The sequence below is a fragment of the Ciona robusta genome, chromosome 2 (genome assembly GCF_009617815.1).
Source record: "Ciona robusta chromosome 2, ASM961781v2".
Classification (NCBI taxonomy): Eukaryota; Metazoa; Chordata; class Ascidiacea; order Phlebobranchia; family Cionidae; genus Ciona; species Ciona robusta.
Window position 1 is genome coordinate 8,859,963 of NC_143236.1, and position 27,502 is coordinate 8,887,464.

The 27,502-nt window shown below is 37.5% G+C and overlaps 5 protein-coding genes across 5 annotated transcripts; 3 read left to right on the forward strand and 2 right to left on the reverse strand.

Annotated features, from left to right (window-relative positions):
- The first annotated feature begins 570 nt into the window (after positions 1-570).
- Positions 571-9,492, forward strand: LOC149740933 (26S proteasome regulatory subunit 6A-B). The gene is made up of 12 exons (XM_089872361.1): positions 571-760; positions 1,898-1,978; positions 2,340-2,465; positions 4,422-4,529; positions 4,872-4,934; positions 5,417-5,554; positions 5,888-6,031; positions 6,442-6,590; positions 7,217-7,313; positions 7,643-7,788; positions 8,134-8,215; positions 9,208-9,492. Exons 1-12 carry the CDS (start codon positions 686-688, stop codon positions 9,316-9,318), a joined length of 1,320 nt encoding a protein of 439 aa, XP_089728487.1. The 5' UTR covers positions 571-685; the 3' UTR covers positions 9,319-9,492.
- Positions 9,493-10,160: 668 nt separating this feature from the next.
- Positions 10,161-19,364, forward strand: LOC149740934 (phosphatidylserine synthase 1-like). Its single transcript, XM_089872359.1, has 12 exons — positions 10,161-10,476; positions 10,720-10,814; positions 11,165-11,282; positions 11,628-11,774; positions 12,109-12,267; positions 13,421-13,572; positions 13,955-14,096; positions 14,656-14,768; positions 17,036-17,101; positions 17,303-17,402; positions 17,889-17,951; positions 18,323-19,364. The coding sequence occupies exons 1-12, from the start codon at positions 10,390-10,392 to the stop codon at positions 18,530-18,532; spliced, it is 1,452 nt and encodes a 483-aa protein (XP_089728485.1). The 5' UTR covers positions 10,161-10,389; the 3' UTR covers positions 18,533-19,364.
- Positions 19,365-19,377: 13 nt separating this feature from the next.
- On the forward strand, positions 19,378-20,441 carry LOC149740935 (uncharacterized). Its single transcript, XM_089872379.1, has 2 exons — positions 19,378-19,632; positions 19,951-20,441. The coding sequence occupies exons 1-2, from the start codon at positions 19,378-19,380 to the stop codon at positions 20,077-20,079; spliced, it is 384 nt and encodes a 127-aa protein (XP_089728505.1). The 3' UTR covers positions 20,080-20,441.
- A 1,951-nt stretch (positions 20,442-22,392) lies between these two features.
- LOC149740936 (uncharacterized) lies at positions 22,393-24,355 on the reverse strand. The gene is made up of 3 exons (XM_089872365.1): positions 24,204-24,355; positions 23,196-23,930; positions 22,393-22,740 (listed from the first exon to the last, which is right to left on the reverse strand). The coding sequence occupies exons 1-3, from the start codon at positions 24,267-24,269 to the stop codon at positions 22,528-22,530; spliced, it is 1,014 nt and encodes a 337-aa protein (XP_089728491.1). The 5' UTR covers positions 24,270-24,355; the 3' UTR covers positions 22,393-22,527.
- A 1,619-nt stretch (positions 24,356-25,974) lies between these two features.
- Positions 25,975-27,354, reverse strand: LOC149740937 (uncharacterized). The gene is made up of 3 exons (XM_089873092.1): positions 26,913-27,354; positions 26,373-26,654; positions 25,975-26,075 (listed from the first exon to the last, which is right to left on the reverse strand). The coding sequence occupies exons 1-2, from the start codon at positions 26,976-26,978 to the stop codon at positions 26,373-26,375; spliced, it is 348 nt and encodes a 115-aa protein (XP_089729218.1). The 5' UTR covers positions 26,979-27,354; the 3' UTR covers positions 25,975-26,075.
- Between the last annotated feature and the right edge of the window lie 148 nt (positions 27,355-27,502).

Consider the following 27,502-nt stretch of genomic DNA (forward strand, 5'->3'; position numbering starts at 1 on the left):
AATTATCTAAACTAAAGATATGTAATTGCAAAACAAAAAGTCTTTCAGATGTAGTTTTTAGATTTATTTTTTTAGCAAGATGTTTATGAATAACATAGAGATCTTATACATACAGCGTTGGTCATTGTTATGAATTTCTAATTCCATTGTTTGAGTAAAATTTAGATTTTTATCGCGATGTTTTAATCGTTTAAGCAACGGTGTAGGTTTAAGCTAAAGGTATAGCATGATTTTTTTTAATTTTAAAAGTTTGTTGTTTTGATTTATTTGTAAGTTATTTATGGAGGTATAAGTAACGTAATGTGCTTGATTGAAAAGTTTGGATCCGCGTAAGACAACTTCTTTAGTGAATTTTCGTCGGAAATAGTTTAAGCGTGCATTCGTACCGATTTTTGATCTAAATCTATTAGGTTTCATACAGCAGTACTGATTACAAACGACGGATTTTTTTTCCGAATTAGAAAAACTATGGAAATTCTTTGCGGTTAAATCTACATTTTTTCTAATCAGGAATGTGTGACTTAACTGACTTGTACCATTTTTTTAAAAAATTCTAATCATCCATCATTTGCCAACCAGTAATTTAATCTTTAATGTCACAGAGGATTCTACTCTGGTACCAAACATTACACTATCTGTCAAATTTTTTTACATCTTTTAATAAATTTGAAACAAAACATCGACTATGGCGCCCCCCGCTGTTGGAGAGCCTGCTAGTGGCGACATCACCGATCAACAACAAATATTCGACAGTCCAGAGGTCTGTGATGTCATAATGACTTGTAATTTAAATAAGCCTACCTTTGGGTTATCGATGGTTGCCACTCCAATGCTAAAACTGGAACCAGAGTAACCCTTGGCCAGCTACCTTAAATAATTTTCTCCATGTAGCAAAGTACACGCTATGGTTTGGGGTAATGGGTCAACTCTGGCCTAAATCCCAGGTTCCATGACTTGCCTTATTGTATAACCTCACCCATGTAAAATAGAATGTGCATATACAATGTTGGGGTAATGGACCAACTCTGGTCTAAATCCCAAGTCCCATGGCGTGCCTCACTGTAGGACTTCACCCATATAGAATAGAATATGCATATACAATGTTGGGGTAATGGGTCAACTCTGGCCTAAATCCCAGGTTCCATGGAATGCCTCACTGTAGGACCTCACCCGTATAGAATAGAATGTGCTTATACAATGTTGGGGTAATGAACCAACTCTGGCCTAACTTCCAGGTCCCATGGCGTGCCTCACTGTAGGACCTCACCCATATAGAATAGAATGTGCATATACAATGTTGGGGTAATGGATCAATTCCAGGTCCCATGGCATGCCTCACTGTAGGACCTCACCCGTATAGAATAGAATGTGCATATACAATGTTGGGGTAATGGGTCAACTCTGGCCTAAATCCCAGGTTCCATGGAATGCCTCACTGTAGGACCTCACCCATATAGAATGGAATGTGCATATACAATGTTGGGGTAATGGATCAATTCCAGGTCCCATGGCATGCCTCACTGTAGGACCTCACCCGTATAGAATAGAATGTGCATATACAATGTTGGGGTAATGGGCCAACTCTGGTCTAAATCACAGGTTCCATGGCTTGCCTTACTGTACAACCTCACCCATGTAAAATAGAATGTGCATATACAATGTTGGGGTAATGGGTCAACTCTTGTCTAAATCCCAGGTCCCATGACAGGCCTCACTGTAGGACCTCACACATATAGAATAGAATATGCATATACAATGTTGGGGTAATGGGCCAACTCTTGTCCAAATCCCAGGTCCCATGGCGTGCCTCACTGTAGGACCCCATATAGAATAGCAGTAACTAGCTACAGCTAAACTACATTAATATTATATGAATGATATTCCTTTCCCACCACAGGAAAGCCTTGGGGAAGAAGTTCTTAAAATGAGCACGAATGAAATCAGCAGCAGAACTAAACTACTTGATAATGAAATAAAGGTTTGATGATTTTACTTAAATATGCTAATGTGAGTATTAATATTGAATATTGCACACAATAAGTATTGCCAATAAATGTTAAGAATAAGTATATCGTTGTTTTTACTATTAATGTCGCAACAGCATCGTACTTCACAATCATACACCAGACGAATGCTAATGTTGTAATTTTAGCAATGTTGAGTCCAAGATTGTTTTTATTAGAATAGTTAGACTTCACACTTTTGTGTGCGAAAACGAAAACGATGAGAAAAGGCAATTGAGAGAGTAAGGTAAAAGAAGAAGGTAGTGTTGGTAATTACGCAATACTGAATGTGACCAACTAAGTTTTAATTGCCACATAATTACCCAACACCCGCAGATAATGAAAAGTGAAACGATGAGAATCGGGCACGAACTTCAATCCATGAAGGAAAAGATCAAAGAAAACGCTGAAAAGATAAAAGTCAACAAAACCCTGCCTTATCTTGTTTCTAATGTAATTGAGGTAAGATGGGATTATTGAGTCAGTGTTCGTGGATGAGTGGTTGGGTGCTTGCAGTGTAGTTAATGTGGCTCCATTGATTAATGTGGTGAATGCAATATACTTTGGTACTGTCTGTTTTATAGACACCTAACGGCAGGGTAAAATCTGGGGTGACATTGTTAAAATACAGTTACACTTATAGTTGTCAAACATAGGAAACCTCATTGATTAATGTGGTAAAAAATGTCGAAACATCAATTTATAAAATTAATATTACAAAAATTTATGATACTTTAAAATCTCTGTTTTTTCATTCCCTATATTTTTATTAGTGATGTACCGAATCGTTAAAAAAACGATTCGGCCGAAACCGAATATTCGGCCATTTGTGCCGAATCAATTCGGCGGAATCAACCGAATCGTTTATGACGTCATCCGAACCCACGGCGACGGGAGGTCGGTAAAAACGACATAAAGGAAAATACTTTATCATGGCACCGTGTCACACACAAGTATCAACAATTTCAATATAAGTCTTTAATGTGGCAATAAAGCGTTGTGGGAAACATTAGTCTCCTAATAACGCGCGTATTTACGAACTAAAACTACAGGAAAGGTAAATCGTTGGGAGAAAAGCACAACGGTGACGGACGAGCGTGGATTAGATATTTTAATTTTATTGCAACACGGACGAGCAGTTAATTCGAGAACTTAAAAATTCTTTACTGTAACGGCGTAACCATTGACAAAACCTGTGTTACGCAAACAAAAAAAATTAATTACTTTTGTGACGAAAAAAACATTGTGTATGAGCGTCCCATTTTACGCTCTGCGTCGGCTTGGGAAATAAAGGAAGACGCATGCGATAGCATACTTTCAACACTTAGTAAGCGAAGCAATCGTTGTGAATTTGTTCTTGTAGAAACCGACGAAATGCTAATCTCAGTCTAATTTGCAAGCAGCCTGTTCCCTGTGGTATATAAATTGTCGGATTTATATGAAATGTTTTTTGGATTATGAATGTTACATAACGTAACATGTGTATATAAATTTTTAATTTAATATTTTAGGTGTAAAATTAATATCTTGCAACTGGGATTCACGAAACTCTGATTTTCGCGCGGTGCCCAAGAACGATTTTTTTGGCTTCTGTCCAAGCTCGGCCGGGACCATACTTAGCAATATTACATTACAATTTGTGTTGGTTCTAATTTCCTGATAGCTTCGCTCCTCGCACTTATATTTGCATCAATTAAAATTCACATAATCGCGATTCACCTGCATTTATACTACTCACGGTCACTGGCTTAAAACTATACCGTGAGTAAAAAAATTATTCGAAAACTTTACTTTTACATTTTGTATTCTGCTTTGTGCTAAAAATGTGCAGGGGATCGTGCGCAGACGCGTGCACTATTTAGAGAGAAAAAGCGAGTGTTTCTTTATCGACGACCGGGAGCAGACGCGTGCACTATTTAGAGAGAAAAAGCGAGTGTTTCTTTATCGACGACCGGGAGCAGACGCGTGCACTATTTAGAGAGAAAAAGCGAGTGTTTCTTTATCGACGATCGGGAGCAGATTCGGTCGCGAATGTGACGAAGTTTATCAAAGTGCGCGTGTGCCATAGCCCATAGAACCGTATCCGAAATGATTAGCATTGCTATAAAGCATGACGATTAATTGAATTAAACTTATTTGTTGCAAATATTCTTTAATTCTTATCTCACAAATTGCGCAAGTTCTTGCTAATCGTATCTATATTGTCTGTGAAAAAGTTCGGTTTTTGCCGAATCTTTACGCACGATTCGGCCAAAACCGAATCTTTGTCAAAATCGCTGATTCGGCCGAATAAATTCGGCAAACCGAAACTTCGGTACATCACTAATTTTTATCTTCTAAATTATAATATCCCATATTTGACACTGGTACATATTAATATGATGTTTTCCATCTAACATCTCACATTTCCTCCCACAGCTCCTGGATGTTGATCCTGATGAGCAAGCAGAGGAAGATGGAAGCAATATTGACCTCGACTCACAAAGGAAGGGAAAATGTGCCGTTATCAAAACATCAACGCGACAGGTGGGTTGTGGTATGATATATGTGTCGTATAACAGCTTATATTACAGATCTTGTGCTGCGAAAATGTAACAGGCAAAAATCAAGTCTAGCCAATTTTATAATATAAGATATATATATAGTAGGGTGGGGGAAGATGGGACACCATTAGCACATAATATCCAAATATCCTAATCGTGGTCTATGGGAGTCGTGAGGATACAGTTTAATAATTAATTAAATGTTCTTTGTTTACTACCGAATGCAACGAGAAAATAGAATGAAAAGGTGTCCCATCTTCCCCATCCTACTATACTTCGCCCAATATATTTTAGTATATATTAAATCTTATGAAATACATTCCAGACGTACTTTCTACCAATCATGGGATTAGTTGAACCTGAAGATTTAACACCGGGTGATCTCGTGGTGAGTTGTGTTACATGTGGATATTAAGCCAGTGAACTATTTACACCAATATGTTGCTTTAAGTTATTTTTAATCCAGAAGAACAGTTTATGGAACATATATTGTGTTATGCCTGCAAGGCTGCTACCATTGTGGGAGTATGTGTCCTTTGGTAAGACAGTTAGTCTGGCACTATGGTTCAGTGGTTTAGCTTCCCTGCCCTTAACCCAGAGGTTACGGGTTCATGGCTCGTTGCTGCCACCATTGTGGGCGTATGTGTTTTTGGACACCTAAGAGACGTTGCTCCTAGTCTCCGTCCTAGTTGTTAATAATGAGTTGTCCTGGCACTGTTGTAGCACTTTGGGTAACTCCTGCTTAAACCACAGAAGCACAGATCTAATGCCGTGCCAAGCTGTAGGACCTCACCCACGTACAACAGAATACTATACTTGGCAGCAATATAGAAGAATATCCCGCCATGTAATATTTACCTTTCCTTCCAGGGTGTGAACAAGGACTCATACCTAATCTTGGAGAAGTTACCGACGGAATACGACTCGCGTGTGAAAGCCATGGAGGTGGATGAACGACCAACCGAACAATATTCAGATATCGGGGGTTTAGATAAACAAATACAAGAGGTATGGCTGAAAAATATTCACCACAAAGTTACATACGTGGTAACTCGTAAGCGAGCATGAGGTGTATGTACTGTTGTTTCCCCGACACGCGAGGATGAATAAGTTACAACCACACATACTTTTATATATACAAGCATTCCAGCCATACAGAATAAGAAAGGAAAACAAAAACACCCTAAATAACCTCACCCATATAGCAAAGAAAACATCATATCATATTTTTGGTTATAAAATGTACATATACAATGTTGGGGTAATGAGCCAACCCAGGACTAAATCCGACGTCCCTCTGCATGACCTCACCCATATAGAATAATAACTATGTTATTCCAGTTGATTGAAGCCGTGGTTCTCCCCATGACCCACAAGGATCGGTTTGAAAGCATCGGGATACAACCCCCTAAGGGAGTGTTAATGTACGGACCTCCTGGGACGGGAAAAACATTATTGGCGCGTGCGTGTGCTGCTCAAACGAAGGTAGGATCATAGGATGGTGTGTGAACATACATGGTTGGTGTTTCTGTGGGGGGTAGGGTATGGACTAAGGGCTACTCTAGTCTAAATCCTAGTTCCTATAGTGTGCATATAGAATAGAATGTGCATATACAATGTTGGGGTAATGAGCCAATTCTGGTCTAAATTTTAAGTCCCATGGCGTGTCATATATAACCCAGTCTTAACATTATATTAAATCAAAATAAAATATATTTATATTTTTTAGCAATATACTGATTTAGATTTACCTTATCTATTGTGGTATGTGGGTTTACTACTTTTGGATTATAAAATAACAATATTTTTTATATTTAAAACTTCCCTATACTTATACATGATAAATATGCAGTGCCTATTTTTGATGAATTACCCAAAGTATTTCCCATGATTAGTCGACCTTCCTGAAGTTAGCTGGTCCCCAGTTGGTCCAGATGTTCATTGGGGACGGAGCAAAGTTGGTACGAGACGCCTTCGCGCTGGCCAAGGAAAGGAAACCAGCGATCATATTTATTGATGAATTGGATGCTATTGGCACTAAAAGGTAAAGGTGTGGTTGTTTGGCAACGAACATGAGGTGTATGAAGCCACCATGTATGGTGTGCAACACCCGTGTATTAAACCCCTTGGTTTTCCACCTTAAGGATAAACATAAAAGTATGCTTACTTGACAGCGAGCATGAGGTGTATGAAGCCACCATGTATGGTGTGCAACACCTGTGTATTAAACCCCTTGGTTTCCCACCCTAAGGATAAACATAAAAGTATGCTTACTTGACAGCGAGCATGAGGTGTATGAAGCCACCATGTATGGTGTGCAACACCCGTGTATTAAACCCCTTGGTTTCCCACCCTAAGGATAAACATAAAAGTATGCTTACTTGACAGCGAGAATGAGGTGTATGAATAAATTTATAGGTGATTGTTTCTCTATATGACAATTTAAACAACCCATTAGTGACCACTGGGTTGGAGCAATTGCTGTTAAGTTTCTTGCCCAAGGACACATACGCCCACAATGGTAGCAGCGACGAGCCTTGAACCGATAAATTTCACATTAGAGTCAAGTGCTCTTAACCTACTGTACCATGACACCAGATTTTAACACCTTCCATACTTTGGTTCAAAACCAAAGAAGAATAAATGATAACGATGTTTTCCACTTCCCAGGTTTGACAGTGAGAAGGCTGGTGATCGTGAGGTTCAACGCACAATGTTGGAGTTATTGAACCAACTTGATGGATTTGAACCTTATAATGATATCAAGGTATATTGGTTTGTAAAGTATAATATGCCTCTCAGCAACAATATATCAAAGTAGTTTCACACACTTTTCACATGTATGAAGTACATCGAGGCAGTTCCAGAGCACATTTGCACACTTCCATGGTTGCAACTCCTATGTCAACAGAATCTGAAAATAAGCAGACATTGCTTTTAATTATTTCATTTCACTCTATATGGATGAGTGTCAGAAGATTTAGGATTTGGGCCAGTCATAGGCGGATACGAGGTGTATGAAACAGAACACCCGTGTTATAACGAACCATCGTTGCCCCACCATGCGAGGATAAACAATACACACCCCCCCTCCAGGTTATCGCGGCAACGAACAGAGTCGACATCCTCGACCCAGCGTTGCTCAGATCGGGTCGTCTTGACCGAAAAATTGAATTCCCTGTTCCTAATGAAGAAGCTCGTGCCAGGATCTTACAGATTCACTCGAGGAAGATGAATGTTAGGTGGGTTGGCTGTTTCTTCACGTTTGTAACTTTGTGGAGGATTTTTTACCATTTTTTTCTGTATGGCTGATAAATAGACAATCTGTTAGTGACCACTGGGTTGGAATAATTGAATGAATGAGTGAATGTAACTTATTTATTCTTGCGTGGCTGGGAAACAACAGTCGTTACAACACGGGTGTTCTGTTTCATTGGTGGCCACTGGGTTGGAGAAATTGTGCTAAGTGTCTTGCCCAAGGACACATATGCCTACAATGGTAGCAGCCTCACTTTACCCTGTAACCTAGAACCAAATACACCACCCACTGTACCATGGGGTTTATTACTTAACATACTGTTATACAGTGCTGATGTAAACTTTGAGGAATTAGCCCGATGCACGGATGATTTTAATGGAGCTCAACTTAAAGCTGTTTGTGTTGAAGCTGTAAGTATATATGTACATGTTATGGTATTCTAATTGGCATATAGGTATAGTGTAGCTGTGAGTATATAAATGTATATAGTAGAGTGGGGCAAGATGGGACATATTAAGCACATAATATTCAAATATCTTGATCATGTTTTAAACAATCAACAACAGTCTCTGGTAGTGGTGAAAATATGATTTTATATTTCTGTGAATGTTCATATGTACATATATATATATTTATATAGTATATGTTGTATCCCTAATTAGTATCTGTATATATATGGTGTATCTGTATGATATAACTACTTGTAAGTATATATATGTATATAGGTATAGAGTAACTCACTATAGAGTATAGCACTATGTTATATAGTATTCTAATTAATATAGGTATAGTGTAGAGATTTAGTATTAAATGGGTCCAGTATACTATCTCTACACTGCATGATATATAAGGTTGTGTATGTAGATACCAATAAATATTTTGTTCAAGGGCTCATAGTGTGTTTTAATAGGAATATAAATGTATTGGGGCATATGGATCAATATTAAGAGGGTGTATGGCTGATAATTTAACCCATTAGTGAGCTCTATGTTGGAGTAATTGCCGTTAAGTGTCTTGCTCAAGGACACATACGCCCACAATGGTGCCCACTACAACTATAACACACACTTAGAATGGTAGCAGCGCTAAGCCTTGAACCCAGTATCCTTTGGTTTTGCGCGTTGTGTCAAGCCGACAATAAAACATTAAATAAATGGACCTAACGACTGCTGTTATACCACGAGTGTTCTGTTTCATACACCTCCTGCTCACAAAATGTCATGAGCCTCGAACTACGCCACTGCGAACTGAGAGCCACACACTCATTATTTCAAGTTTTAACCTTAGAGCAATTACTCTTAAGTGTCTTGCCCAAGAACACATACGCCCACATCGAGCCTCAAACCTGGATTCTTTGGTTACGTATAATTAGTGCCCTTGTTACAACCTTATATTTTCCCAGGGTATGATTGCGTTACGTAGAGAAGCGATAGACCTCACCCATGAAGATTACATGGAAGGCATACTAGAGGTTCAAGCTAAGAAGAAAGCAAACCTACAATACTATGCCTAGATTTTCAACAACAATTAGACTTTGCAATGTTCACCATTTTGAAACTGTTGGGATTCATAAAGTTCCGTATTGCGAAAATTTGTTCATGTTTTGCTGCTGGACTGGGTATATGGTGGTTCGATTGCGTTATTGACATTCAGATGGAAATAAAATGATTTCGTGACCAATATTGAATGGATTTGTGGTGTTTTTATATCTTTAAGGTGTAGTATTTTATATCTGTGAGGTCCTACAGCAAGGCATTAGACCTGAGATTTAAGGAGTTGGTTCATTACCCCAATTTTGTATATGCACATTCTATTCTATATGGGTGAGGTCCTACAGTGAGGCACGCCATGGGACCTGGAATTTAGACCAGAGTTGGCCTATTACCCCAACATTGTACATGCACATTCTATTCTATATGGGTGAGGTCCTACAGTGAGGCATGCCATGGAACCTGAGATTTAAGACAGAGTTGTCCAATTACCCCAACATTGTATATGCACATTCTGTTCTATATGAGTGATGAGTGAGGTATTACAGCGAGGCATGCCATGGGACCTGGGATTTGGGGCAGAGTTGGCAGACCCTTCTAGAAACTATATTATTGAGTGTCCTTGGTGGGTATAGACGGTAGCATCCTGCCCGTTGTGGTAATCTACCTACATTCCAGGTCTCCAGGCATGCTTTACATTAGTACCCAACCCTAAAACCCGCTTCCCGTATTTTCCGTGAAAAATACAATATCTATAAAATGGGGAGTTACCCTTACGTTATCTATTTATTTGTTTCACGTGCGTTATAATTTGTCTGAAAGGTGTTGTATTAAAAATATATTAAATTATTACTGTATAAATGGTAACATATATGTTCATTTTTGTACTGGCTAAATTAGTACAATCGTGCGTGTTTTATTTTAATTTTACAGCGATAAACGTGATTCGTTTTTTCCGTTTCGTCGAAATATGATTCACTGAATTGCGGTTTGCGTTTTCTAGTATTCTGTATGACGATCGTACGCCGTATTATATATCTAACTATAGTTATTGCTTCACAGTGGCGGTAGGTATATTTGGATTGATATTTAAAATGAAACAAGTACGAAGAAATAGCGCTCGAAGGGCTAGTCGCAGATTTAACTATAGATACGATTTTCGCGCAATTAACGAACAGCAGGTAAGTCAGAGTTCAAATCCCATTTAAGTAACTAAATGGAATGGAGTTAAACATAGATTATTAGGTTTTGTAAAATAAAGTCATGTCTGCTTATCCACACACTGTAATAGCTTCAGCAACTCGACTGTGGGCATGGGAGTGGCAACCATGGATAAGTCACTCAAGTTCCCGCCCACGAGAATATAAATGACCAAACCAACCAAAAGTCATAATATACCCTTTTATATACCATTTGTATTTTAGGTTGAAGACATCACATTAGAGTTTTTCTACAAACCTCATACGATAACTTTACTTCTAGTAATCGTTGTTTCACTTTTATACATCGTTACTACTAGGTAAGTAATTCAACATATGTAACTTAATATTTTGCTGCTTATCAGTTGTGTTTGTATATATGATACAGACTGTATTATAGGTTTAGCAAACATGCTTTTGTTGATACTTTTCCTCAAGTAGTTTTTATCCGTATCGTGTTTTAACAACTGTCGTTTTTCTGCTAATTCCCTTCTCTTATAATGCGGTGTTGTAGACATAGTTTAACATTGTTTTGGGGTAAATGGTATATAGAAAAATAAGAGACGAAAATATTTACTTTGTATAAAAAATGTTAACCCAAAACTTTCATAACCTGTTTGTTTAAATATTTCAAAGAGAAAAGAATTTGTTTAATCATTAATCTTTACAGAGAAAAGAACAACCCCGACAGCAACATCTGGTTCGGTTTGGTTGCTGTGGTTTTCTTCTTTTCAGTTATCAGCGTCCTTGCTTTTCCGAACGGGCCATTCACTCGGCCCCACCCAGTGGTAAGTGTTTGTTGTTTCTATGCATGTTTCTGGTATGAAAAACGTAGTGTATTTCCAACGTTTTGTCTGTCATCCGTGAAGACTTTTAAATACGTTTTTATACCAGATGAGCAGTTGAACGAATATTTAGAAAAACTAAATTTATTGGCAACATCAGTTTATTCACCCTCAAGGGGAGTAAATAGTAAAAAAAGGCATGCCCGTCACCCAAATTACGGTTCGTGACCCCAAATTAGTAAAGAAACACTCGCATTTCTCTCTATATAGGGGAACCTCTGCTTATTGAATTAAATTTTAAACATAAAAGTGCGCCTATTTACGTCCCTGACTCTCCATGTTTCTCAGGTATGGAGGATCATATTTGGTTTCAGCGTTCTTTACTTCTTATGTCTTGTGTTCCTATCTTTCCTTAACATGAAACAAGTTCGTAACCTGATGGAATGGTTGGACCCAGGTATCATCCATGCTAAGAGGGAGGTTGATATGATTGAGGTAACTACTGTAGGTGTAGGCGTAACTTTAGGGGTGCCCATGTGGTAAATCACTCCCATTTTTAAAAGGGAGTCTTTTTAGTGCACCAGTTTTAGGCCTAAATCAGCCTTTTCACTGCCTTTGTCTATATAAACAAAACTTATATAAACACAGGAGAAGCAGGGATAGTTAGACACACAATCCTGTAAAACAAAGCTAACTTATTGGTTGTAATGTTTACTGATTAATGTACTGTAACAAATCCAGGGTTGGCTTGCCCACCCGCCACCCCAGGTTTGGTGCCTATGATTTAGTAACAGCAGCAGGTTAAACTTTTACTCCCCCCCAACCATAGGAATACGCAGTGAACTGTTCTGATATTTCAATGTCTCGGATTTATTCATGCCTGGATATTTTTGCGTTTGCACACTTTGCTGGGTGGGGGTTGAAAGCAATGTTGTTACGAAGTTATACCATGGCGTGGACGCTTAGTATCTTATGGGAGATGACAGAGGTAAGATGGATAAGTTTTAACAATGTAGTAGGATGGGGGAAGATGAGACACCTTTAGCACATAATATCCAAATATCCTGACCGGTTTTAAACAATTAACAACGGTTTATGGAAGTCGTGAGAAAACAGTTTATAATTCTGTGCATTTTCTTTGTTTACTACCAAATGAAAAAAAAAATTAAATAAAAAGATGTCTCCTCTCCTCCCACCCTACCGTATTTATTAAATGTTGATGTTTCAATGCAAACATGACAGCCTATATGCATGACATCAACAGCAATAGTTCTGTTTAAATAAAAACTGACGCTGCCATTTAAGCAAAATATATTTCTCTTATTTTATACAATTGGTTGGACTTGGTTTTGTCTGTTACGTTTTCGTAGCACCAGATCCTTACTGTATTTCTTTACGCCAGGATTGTTTAACTCTATGAGCACCAGATCAGGGTCAGGTCTGCGGAATTTATTACAGTTAAACTATGTAAACATAAAAAAACATCTGTAAAATTATTATACAGTTTTCATTTTAAAGATTCCAAGTTGCAGATCAATATTTTCATATTAATACAAATGTTAATATATCTATCTTATTACATTAGCCTACTCCCTACTGTAGCAATACTGTCTGGTAAATAGATTAAGCTGCACTGTTAATTAATAAAAGCCTTAATTATTCATTACACTCATGGGTATTATATTACAGTTCAATTAACTGTGCATGGCAGTTTCCTTGCCCTTACTTATTTCCTTATGCTTATGCATGTAGGTGGGATTCCAATGTTTATTGGGCCCAAACAGACCTTTAATAATTGCTCCAACGCAGTGGTCGCTAATGTGTTGTTAAAATTATCAGTCATTCAAAAAAACAATTACCCACAAAGTTACATACGTGGTAACTCCTAAGCGGGCACGATGTGTATAAAACAGAACACCCGTGTTATAACGACTGTCGTTGCCCCACCATGCGAGGATAAATAAGTTACATACGTGGTAACTTGTAAGCGGGCGCAAGTTGTATGAAACAGAACACCTATGTTATAACGAATGTTGTTGCCCCATGTGCGTAAAAATAAATAGGTTAAACACCTATTAATGACACTACAAACATTTTTTCCATTACTTTAACTTTTTCACTCCCCAACATTCCTCATCCAGTTGTTCTTCATGCACTTACTCCCTAACTTCCAAGAATGTTGGTGGGACCAGGTGATACTTGATGTTATAATATGCAACGGGGTGGGTATATGGGTTGGAATGAAGGTGTGTGGGTTCTTGGAGATGAGGGAATATAGATGGGAGTCCATTAAGTAAGTGGTCAACTGTTGGTTGTTATATCTAGTATTATTGTGTGTATTTTTTTATCTGGCGTAACTGTAGAGTAAAATTTTATATCCGGCATCACTGGTTTTAAATTTTCATCTGGCATCACTGGTTTTAAATTTTACATCTGGCATCACTGAATTTGGATTTTTTATTTGGTATCACTATAAATGACATCAAGCCAGTCTAACTGAGTAAAAATATACTTAGTACTAGGGATGTGCCGATCCAAGCCCGAACTCAAAAGCTCGTGCCCCAGTATTTATTCGTTATATGTATAACTGTATGTTCAAGCTACTCTAAACCCCCTCTCCCACAAGCTACTTTAACCCCCCCACCCACAAGCTACTTTAACCCCCCCACCCACAGAGACATACACACAACATCAGGAAAGTTACAGCGAGCCGCGATGCAATTCATGCCCGCAAAGTTAAGCCCTGTGCGTTGGTTGGATCCAAACTCAAGTATAATGAGGGTGGTGGGAGTCTATATACTACTAACTACTTTTATGGTGAGCCTATATATTATTAGGAGTCTATAAGGGCATGCATTTACAATACACGAAAAGGGAATGCAGTCATGGGTTTGTTGAGTTAATTGTGACGGATTAGTAAAGATTAGAAAATATTGTGCATTTCTGACCAGTTTTTGTCCATTGTTGTGTCATAGTGGTTAGTGTGCCGCCACTAGCCCAAAGGTTATAGGTTCAAGGTTTGTCGCTGCTACCATTATTACTGTGTTTCCTTGGGCAAGATATTTTTTACAAACCCCGTTTGTCACTATTGGGTTTTCCCAAATTGTTACTTACTAAGTTGCATACGTGGTAACTTGTAAGCGGGCATGAGGTGTATGAAACAGAACACTTGTGTTATAACGACTGTCATTGCCCCTCCATGCGAGGATAAATAAGTTACATACATGGTAACTTGTAAGCGGGCACGAGGTGTATGAAACAGAACACCCGTGTTATAACGACTGTCGTTGCCCCGCCATGCAAGGATAAATAAGTTACATACACAGTGATACACTAATAAATGTAACCTATACCACCAAATCTCTGTCATCCGCAGTTAAGCGAACTGAACACTTTCTTCTTAAAACATTTCCTGAGATATCCATCGAGTCACTTGTTTTGTTGGGGAAGAATATTATTAATTGGGATTATATCAGCTCCTTCATTAAGGTGGGTTGTTGATTCTAAACTTATGTTAAAGGTTTGTTTGCAAATACTATTACCCTCCACCATAGGCGGATCTAGGATTATTCTGACGGGGGTGTTCGCAAGAAAATGTTTAACTAATAGTTGCAAAGCGCCGTATTAATATGTGCGTAAATCAACCCGTAAGTTTTAATTCACCACTTGCATTTGCCCGCGGTAGCAACATTAATCTATGCGACGCGTGATAAAGTCATTATTTACGCAGGATTTACTCAGACAAGCAGAATGTTTGTTACGTCATAGTAGGGATTCACACGTTGATTATTTACGTCATAATACCGACTTTCGTATTCAAATTTTGCCGCACAGGAACTTTTAACTAACTATAACCAAACGTTCGTTGTTTCACGTTCATATTAATTGCCACAATATTTTGTTACATCACTTATAGTTACAACACCGGTTAGGCAGACTTAAAACATATTACGATACGCATATTTCTGGAAAGCCTTTTACTATTTTTTGCTTACGCGAGTTTGGTTTACTGTATTACTGCATGAGAATTCAGTTAAACAAACAATATTACTGCGGTACTGCTAAACAGACAATGTTTTATCCCTGCATTGCATTCTAAACGATTTAGGCCGTAAAATCAACTTAAATCTGTTCCAGAAGCATTGCTTCTTTATATTTACGATGTTTTCCTCAGCCAAGCAGTGTATTTGTTACGAAATAGTAAGGATTCACACGTGTATTCATTGCATCATAATAACGATTGTTTGACCTGGCAATTGATTACGACATAATAGCAATTCACACGTCGATTGTTTGCGTCATAATAGGGACTCACACGTTCATTATTTAGCTTGCAGGTGCTTAAAACATGTTGAATGCATGCTTTTTCACGTTTGTCATTAAGTAAAGGATTGCCTCGTTTACGATGAATACTTTCTACGAACGTAAACGCAACAAGCATGTGAATTAAATGTGTGTTTAGATAAAGCTTGGTGGCCACTGGCCAGACCGATTTCGCCACTATAGATTCAAGCTTTTATTTTGGTTATAACAGCAGGTAATCGCAGATTTACCGTTCCTGTAGTGGTAATCCTTTAGCTGGTGGCCACTGGCCACCTAAAATTTTGGTTTCAAAATGTTCCTTAGGTCTCACTGATACCTGCTGTCTAATTTTTTTTGAAAAAACTCGTGCTTTCGTGTCGAAAATTAACATTGAAAATGCGCGAAATCGAGCTGCGTTACCGTATTTTCCACACGAGCTGTCATGAATTAAACAAAGGTTAGATTATTACATCATAGAATGCGTATTGTTACGTTTAATTTCTACGTTACAGATAACGTAATTTGTTGGGGGTTAGTGGTTGGGAGTTAGGGGTTAGGGCATGGGGTTAAGGTTTTCACTAGCATAAAACAGTGCGAAAAAACAAGGCTATAACGTCCCGTAACGTGCGTAATATAACACTGTTGTGACGTAACATACCGCGATTGTGACGTAATAAATCGTTAACCTTACGCAAGTCAGACGAATTACGGTGACGAGGCATGTTTTCGCGCATTTTCAAAGTTAATTTTCGACACGAACGCCCGACTTTTCGCAAAAAAAATTAGAGAGCAGGTATGAGTGAGGCCTATAGAACATTTTGAAACCAAAATTTCAGGTGGCCACCAGCTAAAAGATTACCTCCTGTAGTTTGGCTCGCCAGACGAGTGATCTTTTCGTTAGCATGTAGATATGCATACGATAATATAGATAACGATTGCAACAAGTTGCGCAATCAGCAACAGAGATTTAAGCAGTATTGTAGTTGATTTTGAGTCACGGAATTTTGATTTTAATTAACTACAAACGATCGTTACTTTGACGCGCGCCGTTTTTCGTTTAGAGCTACGTAACGAAAATATGTATAAAATATCTGAGGGGGGTGTTCAAACACCAAACACCCCCCTCTAGATCCGCCACTGCCCTCCACTGCTTACATAAGTTAAGCGCCCAACAATGTGTTTTTAAAGTTTTGTTTTATCTTACATAAGTGAAGTACCACAGCCATTTCAAACACATAGTATACCATGGAATCTGGGATTATTCTAGGCTAGATTTGGCCCATTTTTACACCCAGGGTGCCTCAACTGACCAGTGACAACTGAGGTGGACCAATGGCTGTTCGGTTACGATGTATGCAAGCCCCGTGGTAAAAGTACCGGGGTGTTGAGACTAAATTAAACATGGATTTACATATCAGCACATAATTTATGTCCTTTGTATTTTATTATTGCAGACAATATTACGTTTATCTCACTGACACTCGATGCAAGAGAGTTGGAACGCAAACATGGGTTTATGTGTAAGTAATATGTAACAAAGCTTTTATTTATCTCTCTGCTTGTTTCGTTGTTTGTATAGACATCTAACAGCAGGGTAAAATCTGTTTTATGCTTAGAACTTAGATAAAACATGATGTCAACCCTGTTTTTTACATTAGACACGCATTACATTGCACCTATGTGGTTAACCTTTTCATAACTTCTATTATGACGTCACACAGAGCCATTGTTTGCGTTGAAACAATCGTTTCATTGAAGTTTGGTGCCGAAGAATTTACGCGAACACAAATACAGAACGTTGTTGGTTGGGTTGTAGTTACTGTGAGTATATTGTGGTGATATAGGCGCGTATAGGGGGGTGTGTGGGGTGCGTTTTAACCCCTTTTTGTGTGTTTAGAAAATTTAGGTTACTGGTACGCAGGATTCCCGTTTATAACCAATTAAATCGCTCTGTTCCATTATGATGACAACGTATTTCTATAAGACTCTCGTCCAAGCACTTTACCCATCAAGTCGCGTTAACCCCTAACCGAAGCGTAACACAGCGATTTGTTTATAAACGGTAATGCTGCATACCAGTAACATGTACTTTCTAAACACACAAAAAGAACTTTGGGGTAAACGCGTTTCCAGATATACTTAAAAAATATCTAATTTTCTGATATTTTTTTAAAAACTTTTTTAAAGTTGTACTTTTGCTATTACATAAATATACGAAGTATTTTTTTACTCAGAATAATATCGTTAGGTAATAATACTTGTTATGACATCACAATACCCATAGTTACCAACAATACCCCCCCACAGATGTTGATGACGTTGTTCTGTCTCTATCTTATGGTCATGTTGACTAGGTGGGGTTATAATAAGGTTAGTGTTTGTTTTATATCGGTATCATGTGTGTTGTTTATCCATGTTTGTTTGTGTACCGTTACACAGTGTTTAAAGTGCACGCCTATACAGAAAAACAATCACCCACAAAGTTACATACATGGTAACTTGTGGGCGGGCAGGAGGTGTATGAAACAGAACACCCGTGTTATAATGACTGTTGTTGCCCCGGCATGCGAAGATAAATAAGTTAGATACGTGGTAACCCGTAAGCGGGCACAAGGTGTATAAAACAGAACACCCGTGTTATAAGGACTGTCGTTGCCCCTCCATGTAAGGATAAATAAATTACATAGATTCAAGAAACCAATAACCTGACAGTGAGCATGAGGTATAACACTACATTGCAGGAGATTGAAGTTTACGACGGCCATTTATCCGGTCCTGAATTTCCTGCCATGATATTAAAGCCATTGTCTAAGTACGGTAGGCCCTCGTGTGGCGAGAGTGACCATGATTCGAGTGACGGGGACGAGGACAATGACAGTAGTGGGGATTTGAATAATTCAATCACTAGGAGGACTAGAGGGCAAAATGGAAATCACGCAAAAATTCAATAATCATAAATAAACGAATGACATCATAATGACCTTTGTGACATCATTGTTGCTAAATAATCATCACAAATTAAATCTGCTAAAAATGTCAAACAAAATCTTTATAAATGCAATAATAATATTTGGAGTTTTTTTGCTGGCTGCACATCAAAATGGTTCTTAAATTTAAGCTGTATTTAGTGAAAAGTATAAACTTTTTTTATTTTGTTGTGAAACTGAAAAAGCCCTACTCTGTGCTCTGGTAATTGTTAGTTACAAATTATTTATTCTTTTTAAATTTTACATGTTCGTATTTTATTCTGGCCACATATTGCTTGCGTTGGTTTTAAATTTAGTTACCTTGTGTGTGCGGAAATTGTATGACCTAAATTATTGTGGTTAACTTATTGTTTTTCCTAATCGGCCCAAATTAATGTGAATTTTTGTTTTGAATTGTCAGTAATTTATACTATGGTTTTCAATTCTCTGATTTTATCGCAATACTATGGTGTTTTACCTTTGACAATGACATTGCATATAGGTATTTTAAATAATAAGCCAACTCTGGCTTCAGTCCCTTGCTGTGCCTCACCCATATAGAATAGAATGTGCATATACAATGTTGGGGTAGTGAGCCAACTCTGGGCTAAATCCCAGGTCCCATGACGTGCCTCACTGTAGGACCTCACCCATATAAAAACAAATTGTTTTTTTTTGCTGTCAATTCAGTATTTCTGTCAACAAAACAATAACCCTTAATTTTTTTGTGTTAAATGTTGTGAGTTTGTAATCTTTTCATGTAAGTTCTGTGTGGTTCGTCGCTCTCTAGTATTTAACATTCAAACTTTGTTTCAGACACATAGGTTAGTATGGCTTGCCCTGCGAAAAGATACGGTTCTGTTATCAGATTGAACGAGGATAAAGTAGAAGAGTATAAGAAGCTTCATGCTCAGGTTTGGCCAGGTGTGTTGGCTCGTCTTGAACAAAGTAATGTCCGTAACTACACCATATATCACTGTAAGGAGCTGGGGTTGTTGTTTTCACATATGGAATATATTGGAAATGATTTTGCTGCGGATATGAAGGCTGTGGCTGATGATCCGATTACTAAGGATTGGTGGAAGGTGAGGTTGCGCAAGTGGATGGTTTGTATTTGTGCATGGCGGGGCAACAGTCGATATAACACGGGTGTTCTGTTTCATACACCTTGTGCCCGCCTGCAAGTTACCACGTATGTAACTTATTTATCCTCACATGGCGGGGTAATGACAGTCGTTATAACACGAGTAAACAGCGACAGTGTGTGTTACATACGTGGTAACTTTTAAGCGGGTATGAGGTATATAAAACAAAACACGCGTGTTATATTCACTGTTGTCCCCCAACTATAGATAAACAAGTTTTACCCATCAATCATAACCCCACTATAACTATTATAACAGGTTTGCGAGCCGTGTCAAACCCCGTTATCATGGGAAGGTCCTCCACCATCAGAGGGAGGTAAAGGGGAATGGTGGAAACCAATGGACGAATGTTTTCATGACGGACATCCAGCAACCTCGTATAAATAAAAATTTAGGTATAAATTTGGTGAAAATATAATTTAATTTTAAAATCTTTAACTAAATCCTAATTGAAGTAACAAGCATAGCAGATGTAAAACTATTGTCTGTGAAATTGCCCAAAATGAAACTAATCTGTTTTTTACTTTTTTTTATCACTTTGATTCATAAGAGTTTCTGATATATAATTGTCAACATACCAGTATAACAAGTTGTCCACTATTGCCTGTATTTGCCTAAAACCAAATTAAGGTGGCTGTACACAGTATCCGGAATACGTCCGTTTTGTCTGTTTTGTCCGGATTTCGCTGCCGCATGCGGAATTGGATGGGATTTTGCATACGACTTCGCAGGGTTTGCATACGATTTCGCATGCGTAATTGTTGCTTTGGAATTTTTTTCATTTAAGTTTTTTTATAATTTTTTTTTATTCCAAATTTAGTTTTATCGCGATTAGTCATCCATTTGTTCCCCTGACATACTATTGTGATGTCATTAGTGCAATTATCGTATAATAATCTGCTTTGTGTTAATGGTTAACGTATAGTAGGGTGGGTGAAGACAGGACACCTTTAGCACATAATATCCTAATAGTGTTTTAAACAACGGTCTATGGGAGTTGCGAGAATACGGTTTTAAAAATCTTTGAATGTTCTTTGTTTACTACCATATGGGACGAGAAAATAGAATGAAAAGGTGTCCCGTCTTCCCCCACTTTAATATATATTTGTGTTTGCCAACTCAACCTTGGTGTTGCAAAGTTTCATTCAAGATGTAGAATATAATTCAATAAAGATTTACAAAGTATATTATGGTGAACACAGTGTCATTCGGTTGTAATATTAAGGCTCTAAAATTAAATGGTGCCAGGCAGATAGTCGAAAAGACTAATGAAGGTATTATAGTTGGTAAGATTTAGCATGAATGAATGAATGAATGTAACTTACTTCATCCTCGCGTGGCTGGAAAACGAAAGTCGTTATCACACGGGTTTATTACCTCGTGCCAGCTTACGAGTTACCATGTATGTTACTTTGTGGGTAATTATTTTTTTGGGATTTTTTCTTTTTTTTATGTATTTCTGATAATTTAGACAACCCATTAGTAACCACTGGGTCGGAGCAATTGCCGTTAAGTGTCTTGCCCAAGGACACATACGCCGACAATGGTAGCAGCATCGAGCCTTGAACCCATTACCTCTGGGTTACAGGCAGGCGCGCTAACCACTATACCACGGCGCCGGACGATGAAGATGTTAACATCGTGAATACAAGTCAAATGCTATAGTATTTTTAAAAAGGTATATTATTAGAGTAATAAAAGTTTTTAAAAGGAAGCTTCATATGAGCCACGACTTATTGATAATTGTGGGAGCTGTGATAACGTATTTTAAGTAAGACACCCCTATTAGTCCCCGGCGCCGTGGCATAGTGGTTAGCGCGCCTGCCTGTAACCCAGAGGTAATGGGTTCAAGGCTCGTCGCTGCTACCATTGTGAGCGAATGTGTCCTTGGGCAAGACACTTAACGGCAATTGCTCCAACCCAGTGGTCACTAATGGGTTGTCCAAATTATCAGCCATAGATAAAAAAAAATAAAATAATAATAATCACCCACAAAGTAACATACATGGTAACTCGTAAGCTGGCGCGAGGTGTTAAACCCGTGTGTTAACGACTGTCGTTTTCTGGCCACGCGAGGATAAAGTAAGTTACATTCATTCATTCATTCATTTATAGTCTATTTATATAAGATTTCGATGATAAGGCGCAATATTTCCGATAAATGATTGGCTGAAAAATAGGGAATCCGTGCTTGGCGGGAAAATTAAAAGGGCAGCCACTAGCCACAAAAAACGTGGCAGCATAGCGTATAACATGACTTTTATTCATCTCTTACAACGAAGAGAAATTAGCAGGAAAGCAGTTGTTAAAACACCCTATTTATAAGAGATGCGGAAAAGAGCATCAGTTTAACGTTTAAATAGTGTATAATTAAAAATAAGAAAAAAGTAAGCCCTTTGAGCGGTCGCTTTTGACCAAGGTAGCCTCGGTTCACATATCACTGTGGTAAGTACAAAATTTAGCTATGTTCGTTTATGAAATATGTCTGGTAATGATTTGATTGCCAGTTGTCACTGAACTAGTCTATGTTATATTTCTGCCCTGCTATTTCATTCCAGTAATTGGCCGTGGCTGGTGAATTAAACCTACCTATCATAGTGGATTCCTTAGTTTACAACTGGTTTTTCTTCTTTTAAGGCTTGTTTGTATTTGTACCTCCATTTTATTATGACTGCCATTGGAGAGGATAAATAAGTTACATTTATTCGTTCAGTATATTTATTTGCATATCAAGGAAAGGCAAGATTTATGAGGTGTTATACCTGGACGTTAAACATAAAGTATATTCACCTTCACTATTTGAACTAAAAGCACACCCCTATAATATCAAACACTTTATAAATCTATACCAAACATACACAAGAACATGTCTTTGGAGAAGCAGCATTTGTTTAATGTCGAAACCAACTTTTCAACTTTTGAACCAATGGTTTCAACTATCTTCTTTTCAAGGGCAACCAAACCTTCACCAAGTTTACGGATGGTGGAGGTTTGCTCCTCAATCTTCTCTGTTGCTTCCTTGATCTTCTTGTTTTGCTCCTTGTTCTCCTGTGAGTAAAGTTACACTTTTACACTTAAACATCATTCTTGTGGTCACTATTTGTCCTGTGAGTAAAGTTACACTTTTACACTTAAACATCATTCTTGTGGTCACTAATTGTCCTGTAAGTAAAGTTACAGTTACACTTAAATGAGGTGTTTAGTTTTGTTTTCCTAGAAATATTTGGTTGCATGAATATAAAGTTTATGTCATGAATGTACGTCTGTATGAGAAGATGCCCATGTGATAACTGGACTAATATTATCAAATTTGGTGAGGTATATTTGAGAGTGGAAGCTACGGGTGTTCCATGTATGTCCTGTGTATTAGAAGACACCCATGCTATTAACTTTAGTTCATGCCAACTAGAATGCTAAAGTAACAGTTCTGTTACAATTGCAGAGATAACCCTTGAAGGGTTAGCAGTAATTTTAATAAACATAACACAGCTTTTACAACCTACCTCTGCATTCTTGGTGATCATATCATCTTGCTGGTTGTTCTTGGTTTTCACTTGAGAGATCTCATCATCTTGATCTTCATTCTTCTGATGAAGATCACCCAACCTCTGGTCTTGTTCATTGTTCCTTGCCTCTAGACCTGAGATCTTCCCGTTCTGTTGATTGTTCACAGCCTTCAAAGAACTGATGTCGTTATCTTGTTGATTATTCTTTGCATCGATTCCATTCATCCTGGAATCCTGCTCCCTGTTCCTTCTATGCAAGCTTGAGATCTCACCATCCTGACCATCAGTTCTCTTCTTCAACTGAGAGAAATCACTTCTCAACGAACTTATCTGTGAGGACAAAGATCGGATCATGTCTTTAGCTTCGTTGATTTGTGACTTGAGCTGGTTGTTCTCGCTCCTCAATCCCCCAACTTCCCTTTGTAGTTGCTCCACTTTGCTCTTCTGCTGGTTTGCAACCGACATTGCGGAGTTGGCTTTGCTGTTTGCGCTGTTAGCTGTATTCACAGCAGAGTTGACGCTCCCCTTCATGCTTGCCACAGCTTTCTCAGCGCTGTTTGCTTTTGCTCCGATCTTATCGACTGAAGCTTTTATCGTGCCAACTTGTCCCGCAACTTCAAACGCTTTAATCTTCCCGCACAACCCAATACTATAAGCAGTCGACACCCTGGAATTCATTGAAATCAGAGAAGCATGCGTCTCGCGCTGGAATCCATTGAATGTCCCACATGTCTAAACAATTAAACATAAAAATAAAGTTAACAATGTTGGGGCTCAAATTCACATGAAAGCTTAAAATATGAACTTTATAATCAGAAATTTAACAATGAATGATTGAATGTTACTTGCTTTATCCTTACATGGGGAGAAAAAGACAGTCGTTATAACAGGGGTATTCTGTTTCATACACCTCGTGCCCGCTTATGTTTTTGAAAACAGTGTAATTTAAATTCTAATTTTTAAATTAAAACTATCTGATTTTCAAACTACACCATTGCTACTTACCACATAAAATGCGTTTCCACAATGGCAGAATATCGCCAATATTAACAAAGTGGTTGCAGACCTCATGTTGTCTTCTTGTGTTTGCCGGTTAGCTATGATATGTTTACCATGGTGTGTCACTTATATAGCCATAATGTTGTTTCTGCATCACAAACAACACCCATTGTTCGTCATAAGCCATCATTGTGACATCATAATTCTATCGTAATTAGACAACATTATATGAAGTGGTTAAGTGCTGTATACTATAGACAACCCATTGTTGTGTTATTCTGTTCTGTTATGATAAAGCCTTATTACATTTGAGCATGATATGTAATTGTTTCTTTTGCGGAAAATCCATTAGTTTTATTATTTGTTGTGTTTGCTTCTCGTTGAGTTTGTTTAAGCGAACACAGCAATGTTTCACATTTGTTTTTATATTTGTCCAATATCGAGTATTTCCAACATATCACACTGTATTTTTTCGACTTATTGGTACAAAAAATATTGTCTGCCTTTCGGGAAACATTGGAATACAATTAACGGTTTTTAAAATATAGATATTTTAATGTCCTCGATTTAATCTACCAGTTTAATTATTTATTGAGTTTGTTTAAACTTGTTCTTCCAAATTATTTGGTATATATTTGACGAGCATTAAATATTTCAAAGTAAAAATACAGTCTTTTTTCAACTCATATAAAAAAGTCAATCTGTTTTTGGCAAACTTATTAAAATAAAATAACCTTTTTTATATACGAAATGTTCTAAAAAATACTTTTTACATTTGGGGGGTGGTGTATGTTTAAGTTTTATGCGAATAAGAGATATTCCTTAGTGCTGCCGTCAGTATAACGACACATATATACTATAATCACATAATAATTAAAAAGGTGCGAACAAATCAGGAAAAGTTGATCAAAACTAGTTTAAACGAAAACTAAATATTTTTTAAAAATTAAATACTTATCTCAAAAAAATATATATTTTTAAAAACCTAAATATTAAAAAAAAAAATATTTTTTTAAAATAAACATTTTTCCTAAAAAACAAAATAAAAACTTTTTTAAAATTATGTAGATTTTCCACTTTCTCCTTCTGTGGGTTGTATAACATAACCATTTTTAGAATAAAAACTATTGCAGTAATAAAACTTTATTCTAAAACACAGAAATGGTATAAAATAAATATTCAATAAACTGGGTACTCATGCTTGCATTTAATTTGTAATATTTGGCAAACCAAGAGGTTAAATTTATTTGTATTAATGGGTCAGATGCCATGCCTTGACTTGTACATGCATATTCAAACAAAACTTCGGTGTTTTAACAACTGTCGTTGACCCACCATATAAGAATAAATAAGTTACATACGTGGTAACTTGTAAGCGGGCACAAGGTGTATGAACACCCGTGTTATAACGACTGTCGTTGCCTGCCATGCGAGGATAAATAAGTTACATTCATTCAATTACTGGTTCGCCCAAATAAATTTTTTTTGAAAATCTGTTTCTGATTATCTGGCTTTAGTCATGTTTACTTTCATATAGTTATTTCATTCTTATAGTAAAGGTTCATTTAAATAACTGCCGATTTTAATTTAGGCGAAATATATATATAGTAGGTTGTGGGGAAGACAGGACACCTTTAGCACATAAAATCCAAATATCCTGATCGTGTTTTAAACAATTAACAACGAAATTATTTGTTAGACTTGATTTTGTTTGTTGCATATTTCGTAGCATTTGTTCCTTCGTATAGTAAACTCACAAAGTAAAACACATATTTGATGCTTTTTTATTTTATTATATGATGTCATGGTAATGGGTATTTAAAACACTGATACAGGGTCTTGGTTTCCCATCCATGACTTGAAGGATGAAGGGAGGGTCTGGAAAAAAGATTTGTTTAAATAAGATTTTGTCCATGGTTGCCACACAGGGGAGCCAGGGATAGTTAGACACAAAATCCAGTGAAACAAATTTAACCTATTGATTCAATGTTTAGTGATTATTGCAGTGAAAAATTCTAGGGTTGGCCCCAGGTTTGGTGACTACAAATAGTCGAGTTACTGAAGCTATCGCATTGTGTGAATGAACAGACATTGCTATTAAAACTGACAAAGTTAATAGATAAAATGTACAGTGGTCTGTCAGATAACTTGGTAGGCTCATGTCATCATACTTACTTAATAATCAATGCCGAACATGCAAAGGAACATATCCTCTGCCTTGGCACATTTGTTCAAGCTGTTCACGGTCTCCTTTACTGCCTTGACGTCGCTCTCGACGGATCCCACTCTGCTGCTCAAACTGCTGACTGAAGATTGAACGGAAGAGACATCGTTGGCAACATAGTAAGCCTTGTTCTTGGCGCAAAGACCGATGCTGTATGCAGATCTGGCACGACTTTCAACAGAGCTGAATCTGCTGTTGACACTACCCTTGTAGCTGTCGAAGGTGGAGCATGTCTGGGAATAACAAGTGTTGTGAATGTAACTTATTTATCTTTCAAGGGGGGCAAAGGCAGTTGTTATAACACGGGTGTTCTGTTTTATACACCTCGTGCCCCCTACCAGTTACCATGTATGTAACTTTTCGGTAATTGTTTTTTGTATGGCTGGAGCAATTGTTGTTGAAAGTCTCTTGCCCAAGGACATATATCCCACAATGGTGGCATCATCTAATCTAATGCATTGATATCCTAGGAATTAACAAGGTATACTTACCACATACCAAGCAGAGGTGGTGTGAGCACAAAGCACGAGCATCAAGATTGCCAAAGCAAATTTCATTTTTCTGGTTTAGTTGGGGGTTAAAGCTTACGAAGCGTAAATAGCTGCTACAAAAAAATACAAAACAAAAAGAAGGTTAAAATTGCAGCCCTCAAAATGTACTTAATTTCTGTGGGTGGAAATGCCACACACCTACATTTGCCTAACTTTTCGCATAATAAATAAATGGAAAAGTGCATTGCATTAATATTGCCACAGACCCTAATAATTTATATAGCAAATCTATAGTATTTGACACACTGCTACCGTGAATTTCTTAGCCCAGTATTACATGATAACCATTGGGCAAACTCTGTTCTAAATCCCATGTTCTCAACAATGACCTCACCCATATAGAATAGAAACATATAGCAAGCAACCTATTGCTTTACTTTTCTATCTCTTCCTTCTGTATCCAACTCTGGATATGATGACCACTGATTCCATACCACCTTATATAGAAGACCCCTCATCCCATATTGACCATAATCACCCGTTATAAAAACAAGCCAATAACAACATTAACTTTGAAGTGTTTGTGAGTT